A 24752-nucleotide genomic window follows, 5' to 3' on the forward strand; every position below is an offset into this window, starting at 1 on the left:
CCTATTCAGATGATCGTCACCTGTGTTGAGCGGGAAACGAACTCGGGTCGCCGGGATTGTCGCACGCACGCTTGTACACACACTCGTACACACACTCGTACACACACTCGTACAGACACTCGTACACAGAGCCCATGTGAAAAATGCCTTGACACTTGGTAAAAGTTCTTTTGGAAAAACTTGGGGGAGTTCAATCGGAATGGTTTCATTTGTTTTGTCCAATTTCATTTCCAATCAAGGTGTTTACATTTGAGTTTTTTTTTTATTCCAGCTCATTTAGGATTTCACTTGATATTCTTTTTTTCTTTTTCCCCCAAAACCATTCCACGTTTTATTTCCTTTCAATGCCAAAAACAAAATCAACGAGAGTAAAAATTCACAACGAAGACGCCGCCGCCGCCGCCACCACCGTGCGGACGCAGGGCGGCGAGCGAAGGCGGGCGGGGGGAATGGGGGAATCCGACTCGAGCCGGTCGACTTCACCGGCCGCCCACGGTACACGGGGAGGGCAGCCACGCCACCCGGATACGGGGGGGGGACAGGGGGAGGGGCAACGTCGCAGCGCGGGAATTTCGGCCGTGTCACGTGACGGCGCTGCTGGAGCTGCCCCCTCGTGGCGCTGCATCCGTCTCGCGTGTAAAGCAATTGAGACAATCAAAACGACACAAAAAAATATACGCCACCATGTCCTAGTCATAAAATACTAAGCATAAAAACTATGACCTGTCCAAATGCAAACCGTGACTATAACACAGCGCGCAAGATTCATATTTTTACAAACTAAGAGTTATATTACAAGTTGTTTAAATCCAATTTTAGAGATCTGTGTACAGCTCGTAACATCTTACCTAACCCGAGCGAACATCCCTCCGCTCTGCTCGCTGCCAAATTACCGTAAATATAGCGATATCAAAACAACAACGCAGCCTCCTGACAATCCCGATCGCTTCCAAGCCACGGGTCAAATTTAACGCAGGCAGACGGCCGTGGGCGGGGTGGGGATCCCCAGCCAGAGGGGGCGGGCCGTGGTGACGAGGTCGCTATCGCCTCCAGGAGCGCGACTCGTCCTCTTCCTCCTCCTCGTCATCGTCCTGCAGCAGCGTGTCATCTGCGGCCTCGCCCTCCTGGCGCACGCGCACGGTCACACGCGCGGTCAAGGTCACCGTCACACACACGGTCAAGGTCACCGTCACACACGCGGTCAGTCACACACGGTCAGTCACGGTCGCAAATACGGTTACGCGTATGCACAGGTACAAACGCGGGGTTACGCCCACACCATACACGATTACACACACGTCCATGCGTGCACATGCACGTACAGACGCTAAAGCAGACGGTTTCACACCCAATAGGCTCATGGCCCGTGGCGATGTGATAACAGTGCTTGTGCCGAGCCAGACGCCTAGCACAACAGCCCACGATGCGTCCCTAACCGCGTCGCTCGCTGCGTCACACGCTCTGGGACAACCGCCTCGTACCTCCTCCTCCTCCGCGTCCTCGTCCTCGGGTTCCGCCGACGTGGACGCCATCTTTGGCTTGTGCCAGGAGAGCACGAGGTCTCGGCCTTTAAAGCGCGCGCCCTGTGTCGCAGCCTGAGACGGCGCGGACGCCGGCAGACACGGACGGGGAGACACGGAGAGAAGGACACGGGGGGGGTCATCGACTCGCAGGGAATTTGCGGGTGGAAACGCGGACTCGACGATCGGTGCGAGACGTGATGTCACAGACTCGCTTCGGGAATGCCACGATGTAAGACTATCTAACATATTCATGATAAAGGTTTTGGGGTTAGATCGCGTTATTTATAAATGTGTCGTAACCCTCCACCACCCGACACGGCCAATCAGCAAATTAAAGTGTCACGTTGACAAAAGACAATTAGTTCACTACTTTAGCCCACCGGTGTGTTGAAGAGTGAATCCACAACATACTTTGCTCATGTTGCATCGAAGATAACGACAGGCAAAAGACAAACGAGACAAAAAAAACAAGAGGCGAGAAACAATTGATTGCTAGATTTAAACGTGACACCTGAATCGCGACACTTGGAATCGCCAAGTGAATCGATCCAGGCCTCGTACAACGCACGCACAGGCTGTCCCTCGCGTGGCCAACACAGGCCTTCCCGTTTACCGATGAAAACGGATACGCAGGCGAGCGACCGGCGCCGGCAGCACGGGGGAGGCGCCGGGGCCTTGCAGGCAATGCTGAAGTCTCGCGAGGGACGTGCGCGGCCGCGCGGGGAGAGGGCGACACTCACGTGCTCGGCCTCCAGGCGCGTCTTGAAGGTGACGACGGCCGACGAGGACCCCTCGTCGCTGCGGAAATCCTCCACCTCCCCTAGACTCTGCTCACGCCCACACGACCAAAGCACCATATCACTGTTGCTCTCGCACGCAGATTGCACACGCACGCACGCGCTAAAATCAATGACACACACGCATAAAAGGCGGTCGGGCGTGGTGCTGGCCATCCACCCCCTCGTGTGCCATGCCAGCCTTCATGAGTGCTCGCTAACACCACTTGCTCCTGGAGTCTTAAGGCTGTACACCTGGAATGCACCTGGTTTCATCAGATCTCGTGACCCAAACAGGTTTGAGCCTGGACAAAAGGCTGTGTAGTGGGTGGCAGAGGGCAGTGGAGCAAAATACAGTTGTACTCTACTTTGAGCTCCCACATCTATGCTCCCCACCGCCTTCATCAACCTGAAGGGTGGAGGGAGGCCCTCATTCAGCAGCAAAGGGGCTGTGCGTGAACACGCAGATGTACACACAAGCACGCATGCACAACACACCCATAAGTAAACGCGCACCTTGAAGTGCAGCAGGATGTCGTCCTTGTCCTCGGCGGCGAGGCCGCACACCTGCAGCGCACGTGGCCGGTAATCCAGCGCCGTGTGCGACATCAGGGGGTGACGGCCGCCCCGTGAGCCCCGGTAACCACCCCGGCCGCCCCGACCACGCGACCCCCGCCCCCTCCCGGAGGAGCCTGGACCCCCCCGCCCGCCGCGGCCTCCGGCTCCCAGGATGCCCAAGTGAGCGGCCTTCACACGCTCACGCGAACACAGGGGCGCGCGCTTAAGACGTCGGCGCTGAAACGTGCGATGACCGACGTTACACGGTGCTTGTGCCAGGCTAGGTGCACGCGCGCACACAGCCAAGCTGCGTAGCGTTGGACGCAAAATGCGGGAAAACAAACTGGGAAAATCGCGACACAGGAAAACGCGAGCGAAGGGCTGTAAACGGAGAAGAACCGCACGGCGACTCTCATGGAGCCGGCGTCCAGCACGTGGCTGCTCGCATTACGCAGCGTGACGAGCGGTGGTCATGTGAAGGCGGTGGTGGTGATGGGAAGGCGATGGTGGTCATGTGAAGGCGGTGGTGGTGATGGGAAGGCGGTGGTGGTGATGGGAAGGCGGTGGTGGTGATGGGAAGGCGGTGGTGGTGATGGGAAGGCGGTGGTGGTGATGGGAAGGCGGTGGTGGTGATGGGAAGGCGGTGGTGGTGATGTGAAGGCGATGGTGGTGATGTGAAGGCGGTGGTGGTGATGGGAAGGCGGTGGTGGTGATGTGAAGGCGGTGGTGGTGATGGGAAGGCGGTGGTGGTGATGTGAAGGCGGTGGTGGTGATGTGAAGGCGGTGGTGGTGATGTGAAGGCGGTGGTGGTGATGTGAAGGCGGTGGTGGTGATGTGAAGGCGGTGGTGGTGATGTGAAGGCGGTGGTGGTGATGTGAAGGCGATGGTGGTGATGTGAAGGCGGTGGTGGTGATGTGAAGGCGGTGGTGGTGATGGGAAGTCGGTGGTGGTGATGTGAAGGCGGTGGTGGTGATGTGAAGGCAGTGGTGGTGATGTGAAGGCGGTGGTGGTGATGTGAAGGCGGTGGTGGTGATGGGAAGGCGGTGGTGGTGATGGGAAGGCGGTGGTGGTGATGGGAAGACGATGGTGGTGATGGGAAGGCGGTGGTGGTAATGGGAAGGCGGTGGTGGTGATGGGAAGACGATGGTGGTGATGTGAAGGCGGTGATGTGAAGGCGGTGGTGGTTATGTGAAGGCGGTGGTAGTGATGGGAAGTCGGTGGTCAGGGGACGGCGGTTTGGGCAGGGTAGGGGCGGCACCTCAAACTGCAGCGTGTAGAGCCTCTTGCGCAGGTCGGACACGTCCTCGCCCGCCTGCATCTTGTTGTGCAGGTCCAGCTCCATGTCCAGCAGCTCCTTCTGGGCCTGGTAGCACAGAGAGCGGCCGCCTTAACCGACCCGTGAAACAAAGAGCTCCATGGACTTAAGAGGCAGGGGGAGGGCCCTCATCCAGCAGCGGAGAGACAAGTGCCGTCAATGTGAACACACTCAGCGACGACCTCCAAGCCGCAACATCGGGCGCAAAGGGCGGCGCAGTGTCCCTCCTCCTCTCAGCCATCCGTGCTGTAGGTTCCCTGCCAAGTCGAGGCTCAAGCCCTTCGTTTTTACTGATCGTGCGTCTGCCTCTGTAATATATAACTACACCAAACGGCTTCTTCCACACAGCATCTCGAGATGTGGTCACGTTTAGACACAATCTAATTCTGGATTGCCTTGCACAGACTTGGACAGAGATACAGATTGGCATAAATGCCCAAAGACTAAGAGACCCAGAGAGCCCCCTATGTATGTACTGTATGTTGAACTTCTTTCACTGTCCATAGCCAACCGTGCTAATCGGTTGACTACAACAGAACCATCTGCCTCACAGAGACACCCAAGGAATCTCTCTCTCTCTCTCCAAATATATTCCCGTTTCTTCTCAACAGCACCCACGAGACTCCGCCACACCTCCCGGACGCGAACCCACGATGCGTTGCGACCGCGTCGACGGCACGCAAGCCCGCAGCAGCGGCGCCGGTCTCCACACCTCGGACTTGGAGCGGCGGCGCGTGGCGACCGGCGCGGGGGCCCCGGCGGGGGTGGCCGGAGCGGCGGTCTTCAGCTCGTCCTGCAGGCGCGAGATGTTCTGCGACAGTTCCTTGAGCGTCCGCATGATCTCGGTATCCTCCTCCCCCTTGGAGGCCTTGCTCTTCTCCAGCTTGGAGATCAGCAACTGCGGGGGGCGCCGCCAATGGACACGAGCGTCACGAGCGGCGACGGAGGCACCAACATCCGCGCGTGCGTGGCCACGGCATCGGCAAAGCACAACCACGCCGGTGAAAATTGTTAGTTCGTGATTCTACCTATGCTCCGAGGAAATCCCCACCGAGTCTCAAGGCTGTTGCTCAGGAGGGCATTGGCAAGTTATTTGCAGTATGGGGCGACGGTGCTGCTGTGTGTGAGCCCAGTTGAGTAATTTGGGATGTTTGGCCAATACGGTGCGTGTGTTCTAGCTTTTGGAGGAAACCAGAGAAACCCAGAGGGAACCCGTGCAGAACAGGGGGAGAACACACCAACTCAACACAGAGGGGTTACCCAAGTCGGGAATCAAACCAAGCTCAGGTCTTCTAAGTGTTGACCGAACCCCCACCCTGGCTGAGAACAATAAATATATAAATCACCTGGATAATTTTTTGTGATGAAACTTCTCATTTGCATGGGTGCCAAGTGACACGAGTCAGGCTGTCTTTCCCAGGGTTTATTGCGATCTCGTTCAATTGGCCCCTAACGGACACCTCCAACCACTATGATGGCTTGGAGTTGGGAACAATGACCCCAATTGAATTGGGGGGGGGGGGGGGGTGTGGGGTCGAACGACGTATAGCATCCTGACCCCGGCGTCACAGTTCTACAGCAGCCCTGCACCGCACCTTCTGTGTCTCGATCTGCTTCTCCAGGATCTCTTGCTTCATCTTCCTCATGTCCTGCTGCATCTTTATCGCCTCCTGCTGCGAGACGCGACAAACGGCACAATCACTCCGGCTCGCCGCACCGCCGAGTCGGCGCGCGCCGCCGTGTTCCCCACGCCCGGCGCCGGCGAGCGCAGCGAAAACGCAATCGGGCGACGAGCAACGTCGGGCCGGGAGCGGCGTGACCTCTCGAGGTGCCCTCAGTCGACCCCGAGGCTCAGCCAGGAGCAACGGAGGACGACCCCAACGCCTTCCGACGAGCACTCAAATCGCTGACCGCGGTCGCCACTGAACGATGGCTCCGTGCCAAACCGCACCGGAGCATTGCACGGCAGACGAGGCCGTCTCCTCCGGGGGACCATTCGGAATCTCCACAGCGCGACTGCGGTCACCAAACCGCGGACCACACAGTAACACCGCTTTCCCACTTCCATTGTGCTCCGCCGGCGTTTCAGGTATCCACCGCGGGACTGCTCCCACAGCCGGCCTGCCGGCTCGCCCGCCAACGTCGGCATCAACAGATAAACGGGGCTCGTCGATTCCCCGGGTATTGGCGGCACCACGGGCGTGAGCGCACCTGCTTCTTGCGCATCGCCTCCTTGTTCTCCAGCGCCTTCTGAGCCGAGTGCGAGGAGGAGGAGCGCTGGGCGGCACGCAGGGCGGCCACGTTGTACACCGTCTTGGTGAGCCCCACCGTGGTGGAGAGGACCTGACACGGGGTGGGCGGGGGGAGACGGGAAGGACGGGCACACGGACCGTCAGGGCCACGACCGCCACGACTGTCACGACCGCCGTGACCGCTCGCCTCCAACTGCACGTGCGTCTACGCATGTCGGCTGCACGTTTAAGAATCAATGCGCTTTTATCAATGCCAAAGCAGAGCCCAGGGCCGACAGCTGTGGATCCTGGTTTTATGATTTGCCCACGGCACAGCTGCCACCGACACCGACCAGCGCGACCACCGACGAAAGGCGACGGGGCCCCAACTGATCACACAGGCTCCACGTTAACGCTGCACAAGGGAGGATCACTCCTCAGTCAATATCACCCAGGCCCCAGAGTGCTCCGATTCTCACGATTCGGGGTCACGAGTTTGTCTGGTTTGCACGAGTGCTATTGTCTTGTCCTTACGGGTGAGCTGTTACCCTGAGCAGAAGATTGGCGCCATCATTTGTTTAATTTTCACGAATAGTCAATAATCGATGCTCGCGTGCACAATTTGACGCGGGTGTCACGAGCATCAGAATGGATTTTATCGGCGAGTCGACAAATCGTCACGCCCGATCGACTGTCATTCGCACGAGTGCTCTCGGATGTAAGGCTATGGGCCAGAGCACACATCAGCACCACCAAAGGTAGCAAAACCGTGTAGCACCGATTTATGTATACGACCAACGAGAGTGGATTGCTTGGTAACCCCACTAATTTCATATGGCAATCACATAATTCACTGCTACTGGTCATACAAAGAAACTGAAAGCACTCAAGTGGCACCGCCTAAAGTGGAAGTGACGGGTTAAATATATGGTCCAGGCTCGCGTACGAGGCCGCAACTGATCACATTAGCAGCACCAGCACGAGCAGCACTGTGCTCCCAGCAAACACGGACTCCAACCCCTCCTCCACTTCCCCGTCACCTCAAACTATAGGAGCGTCAAGTCTAGGGAAGCAGGGGCGGAGGGGGGGGGTATCGCGGCGTGGAGGTGGAGGAGGAAGAGGAGGGAGCCGACCCCTTACCTTCCCGGCTGTGAGGGGCGGCTCATTCCGCGCGGTGGGAAATCCCAGCCGCTCCCGCACGGGAGGCTTAGCTCCAGCCTTGCGTGGCCACGACAGACGCACACACAGCGGAGAGCAGATTCACTACGTGGCCCGCGGCCTCCCAACGAGTCACCCACACAGTTGCCCAGTGACTCGCAGTCATTCACACGCAAGAGTTGCACTCACAGCGTCGCCTGGTCACCCCCATACTGTCACTTACCGAGTCGCTCACGCACAGTCGCTCACAAGTCCACGCTGAAGGCGCAGCGTTCACACGGCTGGCAGTGGCCGTGCCACGCCGGCGCCCCCCTCTGGCAGTGTGCGGGGAGGGATCGCAAACCCCACCACTAACTCCTGCTCACTCCACGAGGGACCTCAACGGCCGTGGAGGGACTGGAGCGCTCATCGCGAGAGCAGGTCACACGGGGTCACAGCGCCGCCCTCACCTTCTCGCAAACCCTGGCGGCCGCCCGCACTCAACGCGGAATCGGTACGCGGGCGCCGGTGCGCGGGCTGTACCTGCGCGCTGCCGTCGGGAGACTCGTTGGGCTGCGGCGGCGGTGGCGGCGGCTCCCCGCCCGCCACTGGGCCCAGCCGCTCCTTCACCGACGGCTTTCCCGGCACAAAGCCGCACGCCTGCCCCATCGGAACCTGCAGGGCAAGGGGGAAGTCGCGCTCGGGTCAGCAGCAACGTCCGAGGGACGGGAGGAACGCACGGCGGGGGGAAAAGAACTCGTGCGCGCGCTCACCTGTGTCGGGATTCCGCCGCCCATCGGCGGAAGTTGCGGTGGCGGGGCGCCGGGGCCCATCTGGCCGTTGGCATCGCGGTGCCAGTAGACGCGGATGAAGCGGTTGTTGAGCACGGCCTCGGTGCTGGAGATGGCGCGGCGCGCTTGGTCGTGGTTTGAGAACTGCACCAGCGCCCCCTCGGGGTCGCCGCCAAACGCCACCTGTGAGACGGCACGGACCAAAGCGTCAGGACCCTCGCGCCGGCCGCAAGCGGCGCCGTCTGGTGCAGCTCCGCCACAATATCGCACCACAACACCACACCGCCACTCCATGATGACAATGCCCGGTCGCAACCCAGTGGTTATCGCGTTCGCCGCTCGCATCATTCAAAACGACCGGTAGGCCACGGTGCGCTGGGGTCATCGTCCAAATTTTAAAAAAATGACACTGCAAATTACTCAATTGGAATTACACGCAGCAACATCACCCCTACCGCTGCGCGTCTACGAAACGAAACAGCGCCTCCCCCCGTAACAGCCGCCGACACTCCACTGACAGTGCGGACACCAAACGTACTCAATTGTCACTATCACTCCGGCGCAGGAGAATGTGTTCGGCAGACGTCGTCCCCATCTTCCCCCTCTCTCCAAAAACCCTTCCCTGTGCCAAACAAAAGCACGGGGAAATTGTACGAGCGTCGGCAAAGCCTTGGCAACAATCCCCACGCTGGCTGAAGCCCCCCCCCCCCCCTCCCCACCTGGATATTGACGATGGTCCCGAACTTGCAGAAGTGGTCGTTGAGTTTGGTGATGTTGTTGAGCTCCTTGGGCACCTTGCGGATCTCCAGCCGCGTGCTGTCGTACTGCTTACGAGCAAACGGCGGCTTGCCCTGGCTGTTGTACGGCGGCCTGTTACTGCGCGCACACAGACCCCCTCCCATGTAGCTTTAACAAGACTGTTGGGACAAGTGCTGTTCGCACAGCACACAAGGGGGATGGGTGGCCAACACCACGACCGGCCGCCTTTGTCTCCCAAGAGCGCAGATGTTTACACACCGCACTAGGAACTCATTTGAGGCCGAGTCAACCTAGGGGATAGGCCCAGGACCGGTTCATATAATTGTCACCGGTGTTGGCCATGAGCAGAAATGGAACAAACACATACACATCACACACGTACATCACACATATACAGACGCACGTGCACACTCACAAACACAATAGATGTGTACACCCAAGTAAACATATGCACACACACACACACAGATGCGTAAATACAAGTGCCAGTGTACAAATATAAGCACAAAGACACATGCATGAATGCAGACACGCAAGAGCAGGTGCATGTAAATCCATGTGCTCACGCACGCAAACACAACAGATGCATGCACAATCTCACACACGACCATGTAGACACACGCTCAAGACACACGGGGCGACATCAAGGTGCATCACCTCGAGTACTGCTGGACAGAGAGTCCAGCAGTAATCGAGAGAGGAACTCAAGGCAAGGACCACTGCAGCTGCCACTGCCTGGCGCTACCGGGGGGGCTTTTGCTCACTTTTCGAACCAGGGCTTCTTGGCGAGGGGCCCGTCCAGGAGGCCGCCCGGCCGCTTGCGGGGGTCCGGCTCCACCACGATGCGCGCAGCGCCAGGGCCCGGCCCGTCGCGCACACCCGGGGGTGGCGGCCCTCCTGCGCCGCACACACCACAAGGCTCCGGGGTCAGATCGTATGGTGGAGGCTATCAGCAGCAAGGATAGAATGGGCGGGCAAACACGCACCGCGAGCGCACCACACTCGCACAGGGCTGGGCGAGTGAGGCCAGCAGGGCTCAGGAGGCTCACGATTAAGGAGTTTGCCGAGCAACAGGGCACATGGGAGTCGGGTCTAACTTCTCACCGAATATTTTCTGGGTCACTGGTAAACTGGAGTAGCTGCCATTGCGGCTGGCAGTAGCCACAGCCAAATGCAAGATGTGTAACCGGGTGTGGTGTGCTGGGTGCAGATAAAGCGTGCCAGATGGCGGAGCGGGAAGATTGCGGGTACCTCTGGGGCCGCTGTGTGGCTCTCCGGACGTGAGGCCTATGAGGTTGGGCCGCAGGTTCTGGTGTCTCGGGGGGAACGGCCGGAAGGAGGAGCGAGCTGGGCCCGTGAGACTCGGAGACTCGGGGTTGTAGCCGTCCGGTTCATAGGGGTCTGCATGCCACACCGTCACGCACACAACCCACATGGTATACCCCACAAGCCACGACACACACTGTTATACAACACACGCAACACTCGCCATGCCCCACCATGTCACACGACATCACACACCATACACCGTCGCAACACACCGTACACCGTCAGACCACACCATACACCGCAAAACAAACCACCCTAGGTATGCAAAGACACCCCGTGATTCTATCACGGGGCGTGTGGGTGCTGTGTGTGCAGTACGCGCAGTAAGTGTTTTGTGTGCCGTGTGTGTCGTAAGTGGTGTGTGTGCTGTAGGTGTAGTAAGTGGTGTGTGTGCTGTATGTGCAGTAAGTGTCGTGTGTGCTGTCTGTGCAGTAAGTGTTGTGTGTGCTGTAGGTGTAGTAAGTGGTGTGTGCTGTCTGTGCAGTAGGTGTTGTGTGTGCTGTCTGTGCAGTAAGTGTTGTGTGTGCTGTCTGTGCAGTAAGTGTTGTGTGTGCTGTCTGTGTAGTAAGTGTTGTGTGTGCTGTCTGTGCAGTAAGTGTTGTGTGTGCTGTATGTGCAGTAAGTGTTGTGTGTGCTGTCTGTGCAGTAAGTGTTGTGTGTGCTGTATGTGCAGTAAGTGTTGTGTGTGCTGTAAGTGCAGTAAGTGTTGTGTGTGCTGTATGTGCAGTAAGTGTCGTGTGTGCTGTCTGTGCAGTAAGTGTTGTGTGTGCTGTCTGTGCAGTAAGTGTTGTGTGTGCTGTATGTGCAGTAGGTGCTGTGCGTGCTGCCCATGTTTCTGTGTGCGCTGCCCACATGCTGCCCTACGCACCCATGTTGTACTGTGATGCCTGGGGCAGCAGTGGAGGCGGAGGGATGTGGATGCCGGGTGGAGGAGGAGGGGGGATGGTGGGCACCGGTTTGGACACGGGCGGGGGAGGCCCGTCGATGCGCGACCCCGGTAGGGGCGGGGGTCCTGGGCACAGCAAAAGGACACAGCAAAGGGGCACACGGCAAGGTTGGTGGGGGGCGACACAATCGGGGACAACGCACTGCTGTCACGCTGCGCAAGGTGTGTTCGAGGTAACGGTGCGTATGGAGCAGAAGCTTGGTGGTTAGCGCACCACGCCACGGTTCCAGCGACTCAACTTCAATTCCTGCTCGCGGCCAACATTAGTGACAAATATCTGAACCAGTCCCGTCCCTTCTTTAGGTCAACTCGGCCTTACGCAACTACTCGGTGCGATGTGTATATATATCACCATCCGGGAAGACAAAGGCGACGTGGCGTGTTGCTAGCCACACCACCCCCTCGTGTGCCGTGTTGGCTTTCACAGATCCTCGCTAACAGCACTTGCCCCAAGAGCCTATAAGACTGCCAAGGGATCTTTGCCTTTAGTGTATGCGTTCGCGCGAGTAATAGAGCGTGCCTCTGTGCATGCACGTGCGTGCGTGCCCACCGGACACGGGTGGCAGAACAGGGGGCATCGAGCCCGGCCGTGGAGGAAGAGGAGGTGGAGGCCCTAAGAGCGATGGTGGGGGTCCGAGGAGGGAGGGTGGTGGGGGCAGGTTGGGAGGGGGCCCTCCCTGGGGTGGGGGGTCCAGCAATGGCGTAGGGGGCGGGGGAAAGGGGATGATCCCCGGCAGATTCACGTCCTCCACCACCAGCGGGTCGGCGCCGTGGTCAAAGGGACACATGTCCCCTCGCATGCAGAACCCCTTCTCTGCACCGCCCACACAGATACACACACACACTATTAACAAACCTACACAAAAACACACGCACCCATATACACACATTGTTATACGTGACCAACACCAACACAAGAACACAAAAACAAGACAAACCAACCGATACACGCTGCTGCTCACGCTATTGGTACAGCTCATGCTGCTTCTGCAACTCCGAATAGTACTGCTGTGGCTACAACTGCTGCTGTGACTATTGCTACTGTTACGACTGTTTCTGCCTCACGTGTGAGGGGGAAACACTACACCATACAGACAGAACAGGTCGGCTTAACATTTTTGCTGTTCCGTCTTCTCCTGGCGAGCTATGTCCCCTGCTCGATGCCCACGGGAAGGGAGTTTCACAACATTTGTGCGATGATCCACCAATCCTCGAATCGACTGCTGGACTACAGACATGGATAGCCATCTCCATCTGGCTACTAATGCTGTTAGCACTGCTGCTGTTATTATTACTGCTGCTACTACTTCTGCAGCTACTAATGCTTTTACTACTGCTGGTGCTACTAATGCTGCTGCTACTGCTACTACCACTGCTGCTGCTACAGCTGCACCGTCGAAGCACTCACCGTCGTAGTCCCGGCAGCGCGCCTTGTTCGGCACCACGGGAGGTCCGGGTGGTCCTTTACCAAAGGATGGCGGGGGCCCGGTGATGTGGTTGTTGCCACGGTAGCCAGGGCGCGTCTCCGTGGCGATGGTCGCAGGGAGACCCGGCACGGGGGCCGCCGGGGGGAACTGCGTGGAAGGAGCGGGCCCCCCCGGGACGACCGTGCTGGGCACGTACCCCTCCGCCGGCACGTCCCCTCGCTCCCCTTCAAACTTTTTGTCACGCTCGCGGTCTGGGGAGACACGGCGCTGCTCTCTCACCACGTTTGCTCTCCCTCATGGGACACGGAGACAGGAGACACGGCGCTTCTCTCTCGCACAACGCTCGCTCTCCCTCTCATGGGACACAGAGACAGGAGACACGTTGCTGCTCTCTCACCACGGTCAAATTACTGCCTGTTTGAAAGGCAAGATATACGCCACTTTAATGACTTGCCCATCAGGCCCACCCATCCATTAATCCGGTAAATAAAAACGGAGCGATCCACTTGTGAAAAACTGCATGAAGGTCCAGTAGAACCAAAATGAATGGAGCATTGGAAGTGCGCTGATCAATAAATCCTTGGTTACCCTTTAACCATGGCAGTTTTGGTGCTGTGATTGAATTTTTTTTTATTGTCAATATTATTCGTTTTCAGGAATCAATTAAGTTGCTTAAATACTACTTCAATCACTGTTCCCAGTCTGTATGGAATAACTCAGGTCTGAGCCACAGGCTGGGGAACTGTTCAACAAGTCTTCATTTTGTTTTGAGAGGAATTGAGAAATACTTCACTCTTCCAAGATGCCGCTGTAAGGTTAATAATCGGTGAAAATTAAGGATTACCCAATTAATCTATAGTTTTTAAAAAACACCCTGCAGTCATATGTATTTAACTCAATGAGATTGGAGAAGCACTTCTTGCCAATCTTATAGCCTCATTCCCCCGTAAGTGTTTTTTTTTTTATAATATCATAGGCGATATGTAATTCTGTAGCGCTCCATTAAGGCTCCATCTTACTAAAATCTCTTTTCATTTGCCAGAAAGAACTGTTAATCCAAGGAGAATTGCACTCATGTGCAGCTAATTCTCATCTTAACTGGGGTGACAGTACCAAGAGTTAGTCGTACAAAGACGGTAATCTGTCAACTCATCATAAGTACTGCAAAAAGAGTTGATGGAGCTAAGCGTATTATTTCAGAGAAGCTCTTTATAGTTGTAGGATGAATTGCACAACTTTTAAAAGAGTGCCCTACTCGTATTCGGCACAGGTTGTAAAGCTTTAAGTAACAAACAATAGAGATATTAGGATCCATTATGGACGAGATTTGAACTCGACTTCCAGAGATCATCTTCTTTGGTTCTTTCGGTAAAGTCACGTAGAATGAGAATAAAATAATAAATTGATAAAATAAAATAACACAATAATATTCTCACGACGTTTCGGCCACAACACAAGCGGCCTTCATCAGGTGAAGGGGGCGAGACTGTCTGGTAGGACAGCGCTGGAGTGAGAGAGCCACGTTCAGATCACGGCTTTTAAGCTGTGTGAGAGGAACACACAGCTTAAAAGCCGTGATCTGAACGTGGCTCTCTCACTCCAGCGCTGTCCTACCAGACAGTCTCGCCCCCTTCACCTGATGAAGGCCGCTTGTGTTGTGGCCGAAACGTCGTGAGAATATTATTGTGTTATTTTATTTTATCAATTTATTATTTTATTCTCATTCTACGTGACTTTACCGAAAGAACCAAAGAAGATGAATCATTGCAGTCACGAAAGCTTTAAATCGAAATTCCAGAGATCACTTGACCTAAAGCGTGCTCATGATTATGGGTGGGCCCTGAAACATGCCGAATAAATCAGAATATAAGAGCTCGAAAAAGTAACGAGCCTTCGAATCCACGTCATTATCATAACGTACATTAAGCAGATATTAATTACAAGAATCCTATCATAATAAGGTGATAAATAATACAGGTATTCAGCAAATTCTGAAAGGACAGACGAGGCTTAGGTGGGCGATAGAGGATTACAGTGAGAGCAGGTAGTTGGCTCGTGAGTATGAATGAGAAAGACTCAAAGGTAGGAAACTCCCCAGAATGTTTCTCTTTATGTTGTGATCATGACAACAAATACCGGCGAGCACACCCCCTCGCCCCTCTGTACCTGCTTCATAAACTAACGTATCATTTAAAGGCGAGGCTTAAATCAAGGAGGTATTATCATTTGCACTGAGCAAAGTCTCAGGTCAAAAATAGAAAATCAAAGTGTGTAACGCATTATATGATCCCTACGTGTTAAAATGCATTCTATGATCATTGCTTTAAAAGGTTATGTTCCATGATGAGTGAAAATTATGAAGGCGTGAGTTTACACTTAACTATGGGAGGTGTAAATGTGATAATGGGAACCTTAACAATAATCAATCCTTATTTTACGTTCCAATATCGCCGCAAATAAAGTAGGCATCAGTGCACATTACAAAAGAATGGGAACAGTACAGAGTGTATACAGCAACAAAAATAAAATAAGAAAACCGTCACGACCTCATCGGCTAATACAGATTACTAAAATTCTCAGGGTTCATGGGGAGACATGGGGACAATAAGATGAGGAAATGGTAGGCAAGAGGTAAAAGATGGCGGGAGAACACAGGGGTGAGAGACCGAGACTGGAGACACGGGGAGGGAAACGCGGAGGTAGGGACACGGGGGACAGGAGACACGGCAATGGAAGACACGGGGACAAGAGACACAGGGACAAGAAGCACGGGGACGAGAGACGGAGTGACGCGGAGACGGGAGAGCTCACCCTTGCTGTGACTACGCGGGGGGTGAGCGTCGCGCGACCGCTCCCAGCTGCGGCTTCGGCTGCGGCTGTGTCCCCTCCTGCGCTCACGCTCGTAGCGCTCGCGGTACGAATCGCGCCCGCCTCGCCCGTCCCTGCCCTCACGCACGTCGGCCCCTCTCCCGTCCCGCGCGTCCCGCCCGTCGCGCGCCTCCCTCCCGTCGCGCCCGTCGCGTCCGTCGCGGGACGAGAAGCGCTCGTACTCGCGCCGGCGGGGCCGCTCGTCCCTCCGCTTGTCATCACGGTTCCTGCGATGGCAAAACAAAAAAACGGAGCCGTGAGCGCCGGCCGCTCCCAACTCGCCGAGCCTTTCTCCGTCGCTTACAATGTCGTCGCATGGACTAGGGAGGGTGTGTGCGCCGTTAGCCAGCGTGTGTGTGGTATTAAATATTTGGGAACGCGCCACAGTGGTTAGTGCGCTGCGCGACAAACCTGGTGACCCGAGTTCGAGTTCCTGCTCATTCCGATTATCTGAACCGGTCCTGGGCCTCCTCTGGGTCGACTCAGTCCCAAATGAGTACCTAGTGCGGTGTGTGTACATCACCACTAGGGAGAAAAAAAGGCAGCCAGGCGTGGTGCTGGCCACCCATCCCCTCGTGCCGTGCCGGCCTTAATAGGTGCTCGCTAACCGCACTTACCCCAAAAGTCTGTTACGGCTATATGGGGGATCTTTGGTATTAAAAATGTGTGGGTTGTACAGTGAGTGAATTGTATGAAGCTTATGTCACATACAGCATGTAAGCTATATACTGTAAACAAGTGTACGTTATAGGCAATGTGTGTGCGCTGTCGACAGCATGTACATTCTACATAGCACTAGCTGTACTACCCGGCTTCGCCCGGGACTTGGATTCAACACGGGCGGCCGCCTTTGTCTCCACAGTGGCGATGTTCACACACACCACACCAGTTACTCGTTTGAGGCTGAGTCGACCTAGGGGAGGCCCAGGACCGGTTCAAATAATCACCGGTGGTGGCCGTGAGTGGGAATCGAACTAGGGTCGCCGGGTTCGTAGCACGGCGCGCTAACCACTACACTACAATGTGTTACGCTTCCACATGCGAGGGTCACATGACAGATTTGACGTCACAGCTCACTTGCCGTGCAAATAAAAGATGCATTATTGAGCTCCTGCCCCCCCCCCCCCAAAAAAAAAGTATTTGTATAATTTGTCTATGATGTACAGTCTAGAAAGTAGCCACATGGCAAATTTCGAGTTTGTTGCATGTCGGGAAGGATGCTAAACATTTTGAACAGACACACATTCACAACTTTGCCTTATATATATGGAGATGTATATTAATAGACTGGTTTATCCATGAAAGCCTCAGTAAGTCTAACGACTCTTTTTCAGGAGGGTCATGATGAGTTTTCACAGTTTGGGGTGATGGTCGCTACGTACAATTTGTTGTGTTATTTTTCAAATTAAGAAAATTTGGACCATGAGGCCGGCACATAATGGAATATTCTTCCGAATGTCGTCAAAATATCTTTAACGAGCTTCTTTGCCCGTCCTCGGACGGAAGCTGTAATTTTGACTTAAAGCTTTCGTGACTACAGGAAATTCATTCTCTTTGGGTCTTTCGGTAAAGTAACGTAGATAGAAAATAAAATAAAAAAATCACGACATTTCAATCGCAACATAAGCAGTCGTCTTCAGGTGAAAAAATACAGCAGGCGAACTGCTGAGGCAGGAGAAATACAGCGAGAGAACTGCTGCAGCAAGAGGTTATATAGGTTTGAGATGGATACAACCCAAGGGTAAGTGGGCAGGGCTAGAGATGGAATATACAAGTAATATACCTCGGCCATTGTATTGCTAGAGATTAGCATGTCAATCTGTTAATGTAACCCCACCACTACGGTTCTGAAGAAGCCATTGTATTGCTAGAGATTAGCATGTCAATCTGTTAATGTAACCCCACCACTACGGTGCTGAAGAAGCCATTGTATTGCTAGAGATTAGAGATTAGCGCGTCAATGTGAGACGGGCTGCCGCAGCAGTGACTGTGTTGATGAGACACATTCAGCTTATTAAACAACGAGAGCCACCGCCACATCGAGGAAAAGGGAAGCAGCGGCTATGTTAGTGAGACATTTAGCCTGTTAATGTAAAGACATTTAACAAGGTAATGTAACTCAGAGAGTCGGAAATAACTGTTAACATCGGCAGGTAGGATGGAAGCATCACAGCCAGTTATGACTTTGCCTGGTTAATAACATGCTTCCAATGATTGCTCGGTTTTTACCCATCTTCTCGGTTGAAATTGTGTCTGTGTTTATATATCTGGATGGCTTCATGAACAAATCTTTGTTGATAGCCAGTTGGTTTGCATAGTACCTTCGTCATGGAGAAATGAATTTCATATGTGCCCACAGCGTTAAAACAATGATCAGCCACGGCAGAGGTATTAGTCCTACCGTGTTTCAGATCTGCCTTGTGTTCACAAACCCGGTCCGAGACATGTTGCTTAGTTTCCCCAATGTAACTACTGCCGCAGGCACAACTTAGTTTGTAGACACCGGGGTATTGCATGTCAGGGATCACATCCTTCACAGATGGGATCAGATCGCGAATTTTATGTACTGTGTTGAATCAAACCTGGATCTTGTGTTTGCTCATGATTTTGGAAATATTTTTGGTGACCCCTGATATGTATGGCAAGGTGATGGCTTTGATTGGGTCCTCAGGTGGTTCTCTCCCAACGGTTGGGGTGACAGCTTTACGGATCGTGCAATCCGAATATCCATTCCTCTTGAGGGCTTGGTGTACGTGCTCCAGTTCACTGGCGAGGTGGTGATGGTCGGAAATGCAAGTGAATCTTGCTCAAAAGTATGTCATAAAACACTTCACTGCAGTTCACTGAAGCACTGCATTAATGGCAGTGATTATTGCACAAAACTACATCATAAAATACCTCACTTCATGTCACTGTAGCAAAGAATATATAACTGTTCAAATTCACTGCTCTGATACTTTATTCTCTTCTGCTTTCGGGAGCTGGGGTTGAAATAAATTTGAAATCGAAACAATATTTGGAAAATCACTGAGGAATGTCTATTTTACCATAATGTAGAAGCATAAATTAGACTTACCTTTTGTCTCAAGTGCTGAAGGAATAAATATATAATTATTTATTGGATTCACTTTCAATAAAGAAACGCCAAACTTAAGTGAATTTGTGAAAAAAAAATTCCGCTCGACCTTCTGCGTGAGTGTAAAAATCCACCCGCTCATGAATATTAATGAGGGGGGTGCGGCATGTGGAGTGGCGTCACGCGCATTACACTCAAGACATTCTTGGCTCATTATAGTAGTAATGCCCACTGTGAAGCAGAGAGCGCATATGATTAATATGGTTAATACACCGCCAGTGTTAATCATGGAGGCCATTGCAATCGAACCATAAACCTTTACAACAAGCAGCAAACGTTCTTAACCGCTGGGTCACGTCACCACCTGTGTGTTGCGCGTGTTGTCGTGCGTGTGTTGTCGTGTGCGTGCTGTAGCATGCATCCTGCCACTTGCCTGTTGTCCCTAGACCCAGCGCTCAGCTGCTTGGGGCTGTGACTTTTCCTCCGCCCCGGCTTGCGGCTGTCGCGATCCTCCTCAGCAGAAGGAGGCGGCGCGTGCTAATCACATGCACGTGCAACACGGGGTCACGCACAACAACGGCCGCCATTCACCACTGAGTGTAGGTGACATCACCACAACACGTGTGTCAGGCAAGGTGCACTTTGAGGCTATGATATTAAGTTTGGAAGACTTGCTGACAGGTGGTCCTGGGACAAACTCAGGTGTTATGGGTTGACTTCTTGAGATGACCGAAAAGATGCACCACCCATCCCCTCCACCATGCCATTTTTCTGCGTTTAACCTCCCGGCTGCTCTGCTTGTCGTTGCGAGCGCACTCCACCACTCTCCAACTGCCCTGTAGCATCCTTCACGAACCTCCCCCACAGGTTATCCACGATCATGCACACACATGCGGCCCGCACCACAATGAGGTGAAACACAACAGTCCAGGAAATCTCACCTCGTCCTTACGCTCGGCGCGCTCCTGCCAGCCGGACTCGGGCTTGGCCGGCTCGCCCTTGGGGGCCTCGGCAGGCCCTCCAGCCGTGGGCGTTATAGAGGCCGGCGCGTGTGTGGGGAGGTACGACTTGTTGTTGAGGACCTCGAAGAGCTTGTCGACGAAACCGGCCGTATCTGCGACACGCGATTAAGAAAGGTTGGCGGATCGTGGAGAGATTTGTGAAACTTCCAATCCCACCGGGCTGCACGGTGACCGGGAGGTGGTGGTGGTATAAGCAAGCAGACTCCTTTACAAACCCATCTGTGTTCGCCACTTGATACACGTGGGATTTCCTCCAGGGGAACTCCAATTTAAATCCCACAACTAACAAAATTATATTTTTTTAAAAATGCCTAAAATGTTTATCCATTTTGAACCCGACCGTGCTATCAGCGTCACAGCAGGAGACAAATAATCCATCACGAAGCTTTCAGAGAGCAGTGCGACCCTTTGCCCTTGAGAATAGTCCATGGAGATGGACATCACGAAACTTTCTGAAACCGTTTAAAGTGACCTGGACCACACAGTAAAGGCAGTACCCGCTATGCCATATGAAAGTAATGTTCATTGCATTACAGTCAAAGCAAAATTTTCAACTATCAAGGATGGCATTTATCCAAATTAAGTGCAAAAACAAATGTAATTTGATGGGTTTGCGTTTGTGCAGGCATTGGTGACTGGGCTGATGCGCTATCTCACTGCATGTATTTACACTGAACAATCCGAATTAAGGCAGCTGCCTGGCCTCGAACCCGGTGTCTCAGCTCTATCAGGTCCCAAATACACAAGCTACTGATATGCACCACCAACGCTGCTGCTGCTGCAAGGAAAGTTGTATAGTGAAGCTGCGACACTTATTCTCTGGCGTACGGAGAAATCACAACTGACAGGAGCACAGTCCCTGCCCCTGTAGCCTCACCTGCCCCCCCCCCACACCAGTCTGGCGAATGTTCCAGAGGCTAATGCATCTCCTGTCCTCTAGACCTGTCAAGAGTCCCCTACACCAATCAATGACATTTCTCCCACCGCATTCACTCTTATCATCCACACCATTCACTCACCTGTCTTGCATACCATTCACTCACCTTTCTCCCACTAAATTAACTCGCCTATCGTCCACACAATTCATTCACCTGTCTCCCTCACCATTCACTCAATTTTCTCCAAAACCCATTCACTCACCCATCTCCTTAACCATTCACTTACCTGTCTCACATACACTCACTTGTCCACTAGACCTGTCATTTACCTGTCAACTGGACTGGTCACTCACATTGTCCCCTGAACCCATCCCTCATCTTTCCCCTAACACCAGTCCCTCGGCTGTCCCCCTGACGAGCCAACTAAATCACCTGTCGACTGGAGTCCTTCACCCTACTCCCCAGGGAACCCCTTTACCTGTCCCAGTCCTGCCATCCAACTGCTCCGCACACCGAGGGTTGCCACCCGTACAAAATAGGTATGGATAGTACGCATTTTAATTGGGTTTCCTCAAAACAGTTTTGACTCTTTAATTAGCTAGTTTCACACCATTACCCCAAATCGCATTTACAGGATATATGATGGCTATAAAGTACAAGAAGATTTCATGTAATGCATGTTCATGCTTGAAGTTCAAATGTTACTCAAACACATGCCAGTTCAACACATAGCCCCAAAACCAGTCCCTTGCATGGCATACAGACCAGTTCCTTCACTGTCCATGCACTGGTAAATCAGCTGTACCAAAGACCAAAAAATCAACCGTCACCCAGACTAGTCCCTCAAATATCGAGCAAGTGAGCCACTTTCCATTCTACAGTCCTGTCATGGACCTGTCATCTGGACTGTCCCATCACCTGTCACTAAGAATGCCCCATTCACCTGCAAACTAGACCGGTCTCTCACCTGCCCCACATATCACTTCCTCACCTCTCTTTGAGACTAGTGTCTCAATTATCTTCCAGGCAGATCCCTCACATATCCCAGTTCATCCATGCACCTGTCAGCTCCAACAAATCATTCACCCGTCAAATAAGACTGGTCTCCCACCTGTTCCCACGGTTACCCGTCCCACCAACCACAGCCAGTTTGTTTGGTGTCTCCAAGTCTAGGTCCTCGCCCATCTCGCCCCCCGCCCACCTTTCTGCAGGAAGACATCGAGCTGGTCCACGCACAGCGCCTTGAGCTCCTTGTCGGGTTTGTCCTTCTTCACCAGCGCAATCACGTACTTGGCCAGGGCCGACGGGTCCGCATCGCAACTGCAGGAGGGACACCCATGTGGGGGGGGGGGGGGGTACTTAGTAGGGCCGGGGACCAAAGGACATCTCCGGGGGACATCAATCCCCTATGAGTCCCGTTTCACCCCTCTAGGTGCTCACCGCATTGTCTCTTGGCCTCCCCACTAATATGAGCATCTTCCGACCGCCTGAGAGGAACTCGCACCCACGACATCGCCTCACTCCGTCAGCCATTTGTCTATGCACTGCTGGATGAAGGCCTCCCCAAACCATCGCTGTCCTAGTGCTGCTGCCATTTAACATATCACTGCTGACACAATGACGGGTGTAAGTTCAATTCGGTTTAATGTTCAGTTCGGTTTATTTTGGTATAGCCCTGTGAGCCATTCGGCTCTTGAATCGGGTGGTCGTTCTCTTGGGCTGTCCTTTCCGTCACCATTCTCGCTGCGTCGGCCCCACACACCTCGTCCCGCGAGGATGCATCCTTGCACATCTCCACGGCTCAAAAAGGGATCTCTCCGGGCCCCAAGTGACGAATTGCAGGCCTCATTAAGCGCATCTGTTATGTCGTTTAGGCAACAACAAAAAGGGCTCGCCGAATCTCACGACTCTTTTCCAGGCAACAAGTTTTTTTTTTGCAGTAGGGGCGGGCGATGTCGCTGCTGTGTGTAATGCCAATGGACTAATTGTCGGGTGATTTTTCCGCACTGGTGGATACTTTTTTTGCCAAAACCACGCACTTTGTATATTTTTTTTTAATGGAAGGAAAGCGAAAAACCTGGATTAAAAAAAACCACACGCAGAACAGAAAATATAAACTCCACACGGGAAACGGGCCCCCCCCCAATGAGGGATCGAACCAGGGTTATATTTTTTGTTGTTGTTGTTGCTGCGAGACACGAGTGCCACCCACAGACCTGTTTACCTCTCTTAAGCCACTAACAGACCCCTCCCGGGGCCTTGAGGCATTTATCTCAGGCCTACACAGGCCTCAACAGACCCTCCGGCTCATCCCCCAGACCTCTCTCAAGGCCCCACGGAGCAACTCAGGCCCCCTCTAGGCCCAAACAGGCCTCACTAGACCCCTGTGGGCGACACGACACCGAGCGCAGGCTCCTAATGGGCCCGTCTCGCACACCAAGACGACCACTCTCTCTCTCTCTCTGCAGCCTTCCCCGGGGTCGCCCTCGCGTGGCGCGGCGGTGCGGGGGCCTCACATGGGGTCGAGCGTCTTGGTGAGCCAGGCCTTGAGCGACTCCAGGTTCTCTATGAGCATCCTGCACGCAGGGCTCCGCGTCCCGCGCCGCGGGGCACGGGGGCTGGAGCGGTGGCTGGAGGAGCGAACGAGAAGGCGGGCGGCGGCGGCGGCGGCGACAGGCACTGCAGACTCGAGTTGGATATCCCCCGGGGTTATGTGGCTCTCGATTTCAGCTACTGTACAGCACTGTATCAGGATGCTCCTGCGTCGGAGGCTGGGCCCGCTTATCAGCTTCTTGCGCCGGTGTCGCTGGACGAGCAGCCGCTGCAAGGTGTGTCGGCTGCTGGATCCACTGCTGGATGAGTGAGGTGGAGGGAGACGGGAGGAGGAGGAGGAGGAAGGGTGGCGGGTGTCAAGATTCACGCGGCGCGGAGCTCAGGGCCTCTCGGGTCGCATGGCTCCAGCGACAACATGGCGGCCGCGATCTCGCGAGAGCCGGCGAGTGTGGAGCCCCCCCCCGCCTCCACACTCCCCGCCCCCCGCGAGATCTCAGCCACGAGGAGTGGACGTGGGGGGAGGAGGGGCTGGGGAGGAGTTTATGGGGGGGGAGGAGGGGCTACGGGAGAAGCGGATTGGGGGGAGGTGCTATGGGGGGCTAAGATGCGGAGGGGGTATGGGGGGCTAATAGAGGGGCTATGGGGGGGGGCTATGGGGGGCTAAGAGGGGGAGGGGGTATGGGGGGCTAATAGAGGGGCTAAGGGGGGGCTCTATTGGGGGGAGGGGCTATGGGGGGGCTAAGGGGGGGAGGGGCTATGGGGGTCTAAGAGGGGGTATGGGGGGCTAATTGAGGGGCTAAGGGGGGGCTATTGGGGGGAGGGGCTATGGAGGGCTAAGGGGGGGGAGGGGCAGGGGGGAGGGGCTAAGAAGGGGGTATGGGGGTTAATAGAGGGGCTATGGGGGGGCTAAGGGGGGGCTATAGGGGGGCTAAGGGGGGAAGGGGCTATGGGGGGGAGGGGCTATGGGGGGGCTAAGAGAGGGAGGGGGTATAGGGGGGGGGTAATAAAGGGGCTATGAGGGGGCTAAGGGGGGGAGGGTCTATGGGGGGCTAAGCGAGGGGCTATGGGGGGGCTAAGGGGGGGCTATGGGGGGGGAGGGTCTATGGGGGGGGGGGCTAAGCGTGGTGACGCAAGAGTCACCATTCTGGCAAATCGCCTTATGAAGCTGGTTGTTGTTGTACCAGCGAAACGTCGTACTCAAATTGTAAATGCAGTGGGTTTACTCTCCAGCGCACCGGTGTGCTGAAGTCGTTTACTAATTGACACGTGTTGTTTACGCGACAAACCCGATTAATTGGCTCCGTCTGGTGGCGGTGGTGGTGGGTAAACTAGAGAAGAGTCGTCTTTACAGGGGGCCTCTCCCGGGGAGCCCAGCTGGGGGCGACCTCGCCTCGCCTGACCCCGATTACTGAGGCAGCGAGAGGGGCTTCAGGTGTGTGCGCATGGTGGAGTGAAAGGAGTGAGACGGGGGTGAGTGAGACGGGGGTGAGTGGGGGGAGGGGTGCGAGGGGGGTAAGTGTGATGGGGATGAGTGGTCTGGGGTGAGAGAGGGGGGGGGGTGAC

The 24752-nt window shown here is 54.6% G+C and overlaps 1 protein-coding gene and 1 long non-coding RNA gene across 7 annotated transcripts; both read right to left on the reverse strand.

The window, feature by feature from the left end:
* Positions 1–159: 159 nt before the first annotated feature.
* On the reverse strand, positions 160–23673 carry RBM26 (RNA binding motif protein 26). Of its 6 annotated transcripts, none has more exons than XM_076067858.1 (22): positions 23153–23673; positions 21838–21956; positions 19678–19850; positions 19170–19273; positions 15604–15887; positions 12774–13043; positions 11886–12179; positions 11288–11431; positions 10342–10491; positions 9855–9987; positions 9051–9207; positions 8314–8514; positions 8084–8215; positions 7544–7621; positions 6384–6515; positions 5768–5842; positions 4885–5070; positions 4116–4214; positions 2816–3046; positions 2264–2350; positions 1482–1595; positions 160–1124 (listed from the first exon to the last, which is right to left on the reverse strand). In XM_076067858.1, exons 1-22 carry the CDS (start codon positions 23209–23211, stop codon positions 1041–1043), a joined length of 3306 nt encoding a protein of 1101 aa, XP_075923973.1. In that variant the 5' UTR covers positions 23212–23673; the 3' UTR covers positions 160–1040. The 6 variants fall into 6 exon arrangements, with proteins under 6 accessions (XP_075923973.1, XP_075923971.1, XP_075923972.1 ...); XM_076067856.1 differs by having other exon boundaries at positions 4116–4220; XM_076067857.1 differs by having other exon boundaries at positions 5768–5845; positions 23153–23672.
* LOC142925087 (uncharacterized) lies at positions 13717–15597 on the reverse strand. The gene is made up of 2 exons (XR_012942190.1): positions 14598–15597; positions 13717–14143 (listed from the first exon to the last, which is right to left on the reverse strand). It is a non-coding gene; the product is annotated as an uncharacterized LOC142925087 (long non-coding RNA).
* Positions 23674–24752: the final 1079 nt, after the last annotated feature.

The sequence above is a fragment of the Petromyzon marinus genome, chromosome 18 (assembly GCF_048934315.1).
Source record: "Petromyzon marinus isolate PM22_M1 ecotype Great Lakes invasive population chromosome 18, UKy_Petmar_22M1.pri1.0, whole genome shotgun sequence".
Taxonomy (NCBI): domain Eukaryota; kingdom Metazoa; phylum Chordata; class Hyperoartia; order Petromyzontiformes; family Petromyzontidae; genus Petromyzon; species Petromyzon marinus.

Excerpts from the sequence above, each read along its gene's own strand:
- RBM26 (XM_076067855.1), bottom strand. The coding sequence starts at position 23,211 with ATGCTCATAGAGAACCTGGAGTCGCTCAAGGCCTGGCTCACCAAGACG. Across the intron at positions 15,888-19,169 it reads GCTGGGTCTAGGGACAACAG|GAACCGTGATGACAAGCGGA; the intron begins GCAAGTGGCAGG and ends TTGCCATCGCAG. Across the intron at positions 12,180-12,773 it reads GCGCTGCCGGGACTACGACG|AGAAGGGGTTCTGCATGCGA; the intron begins GTGAGTGCTTCG and ends TGGGCGGTGCAG.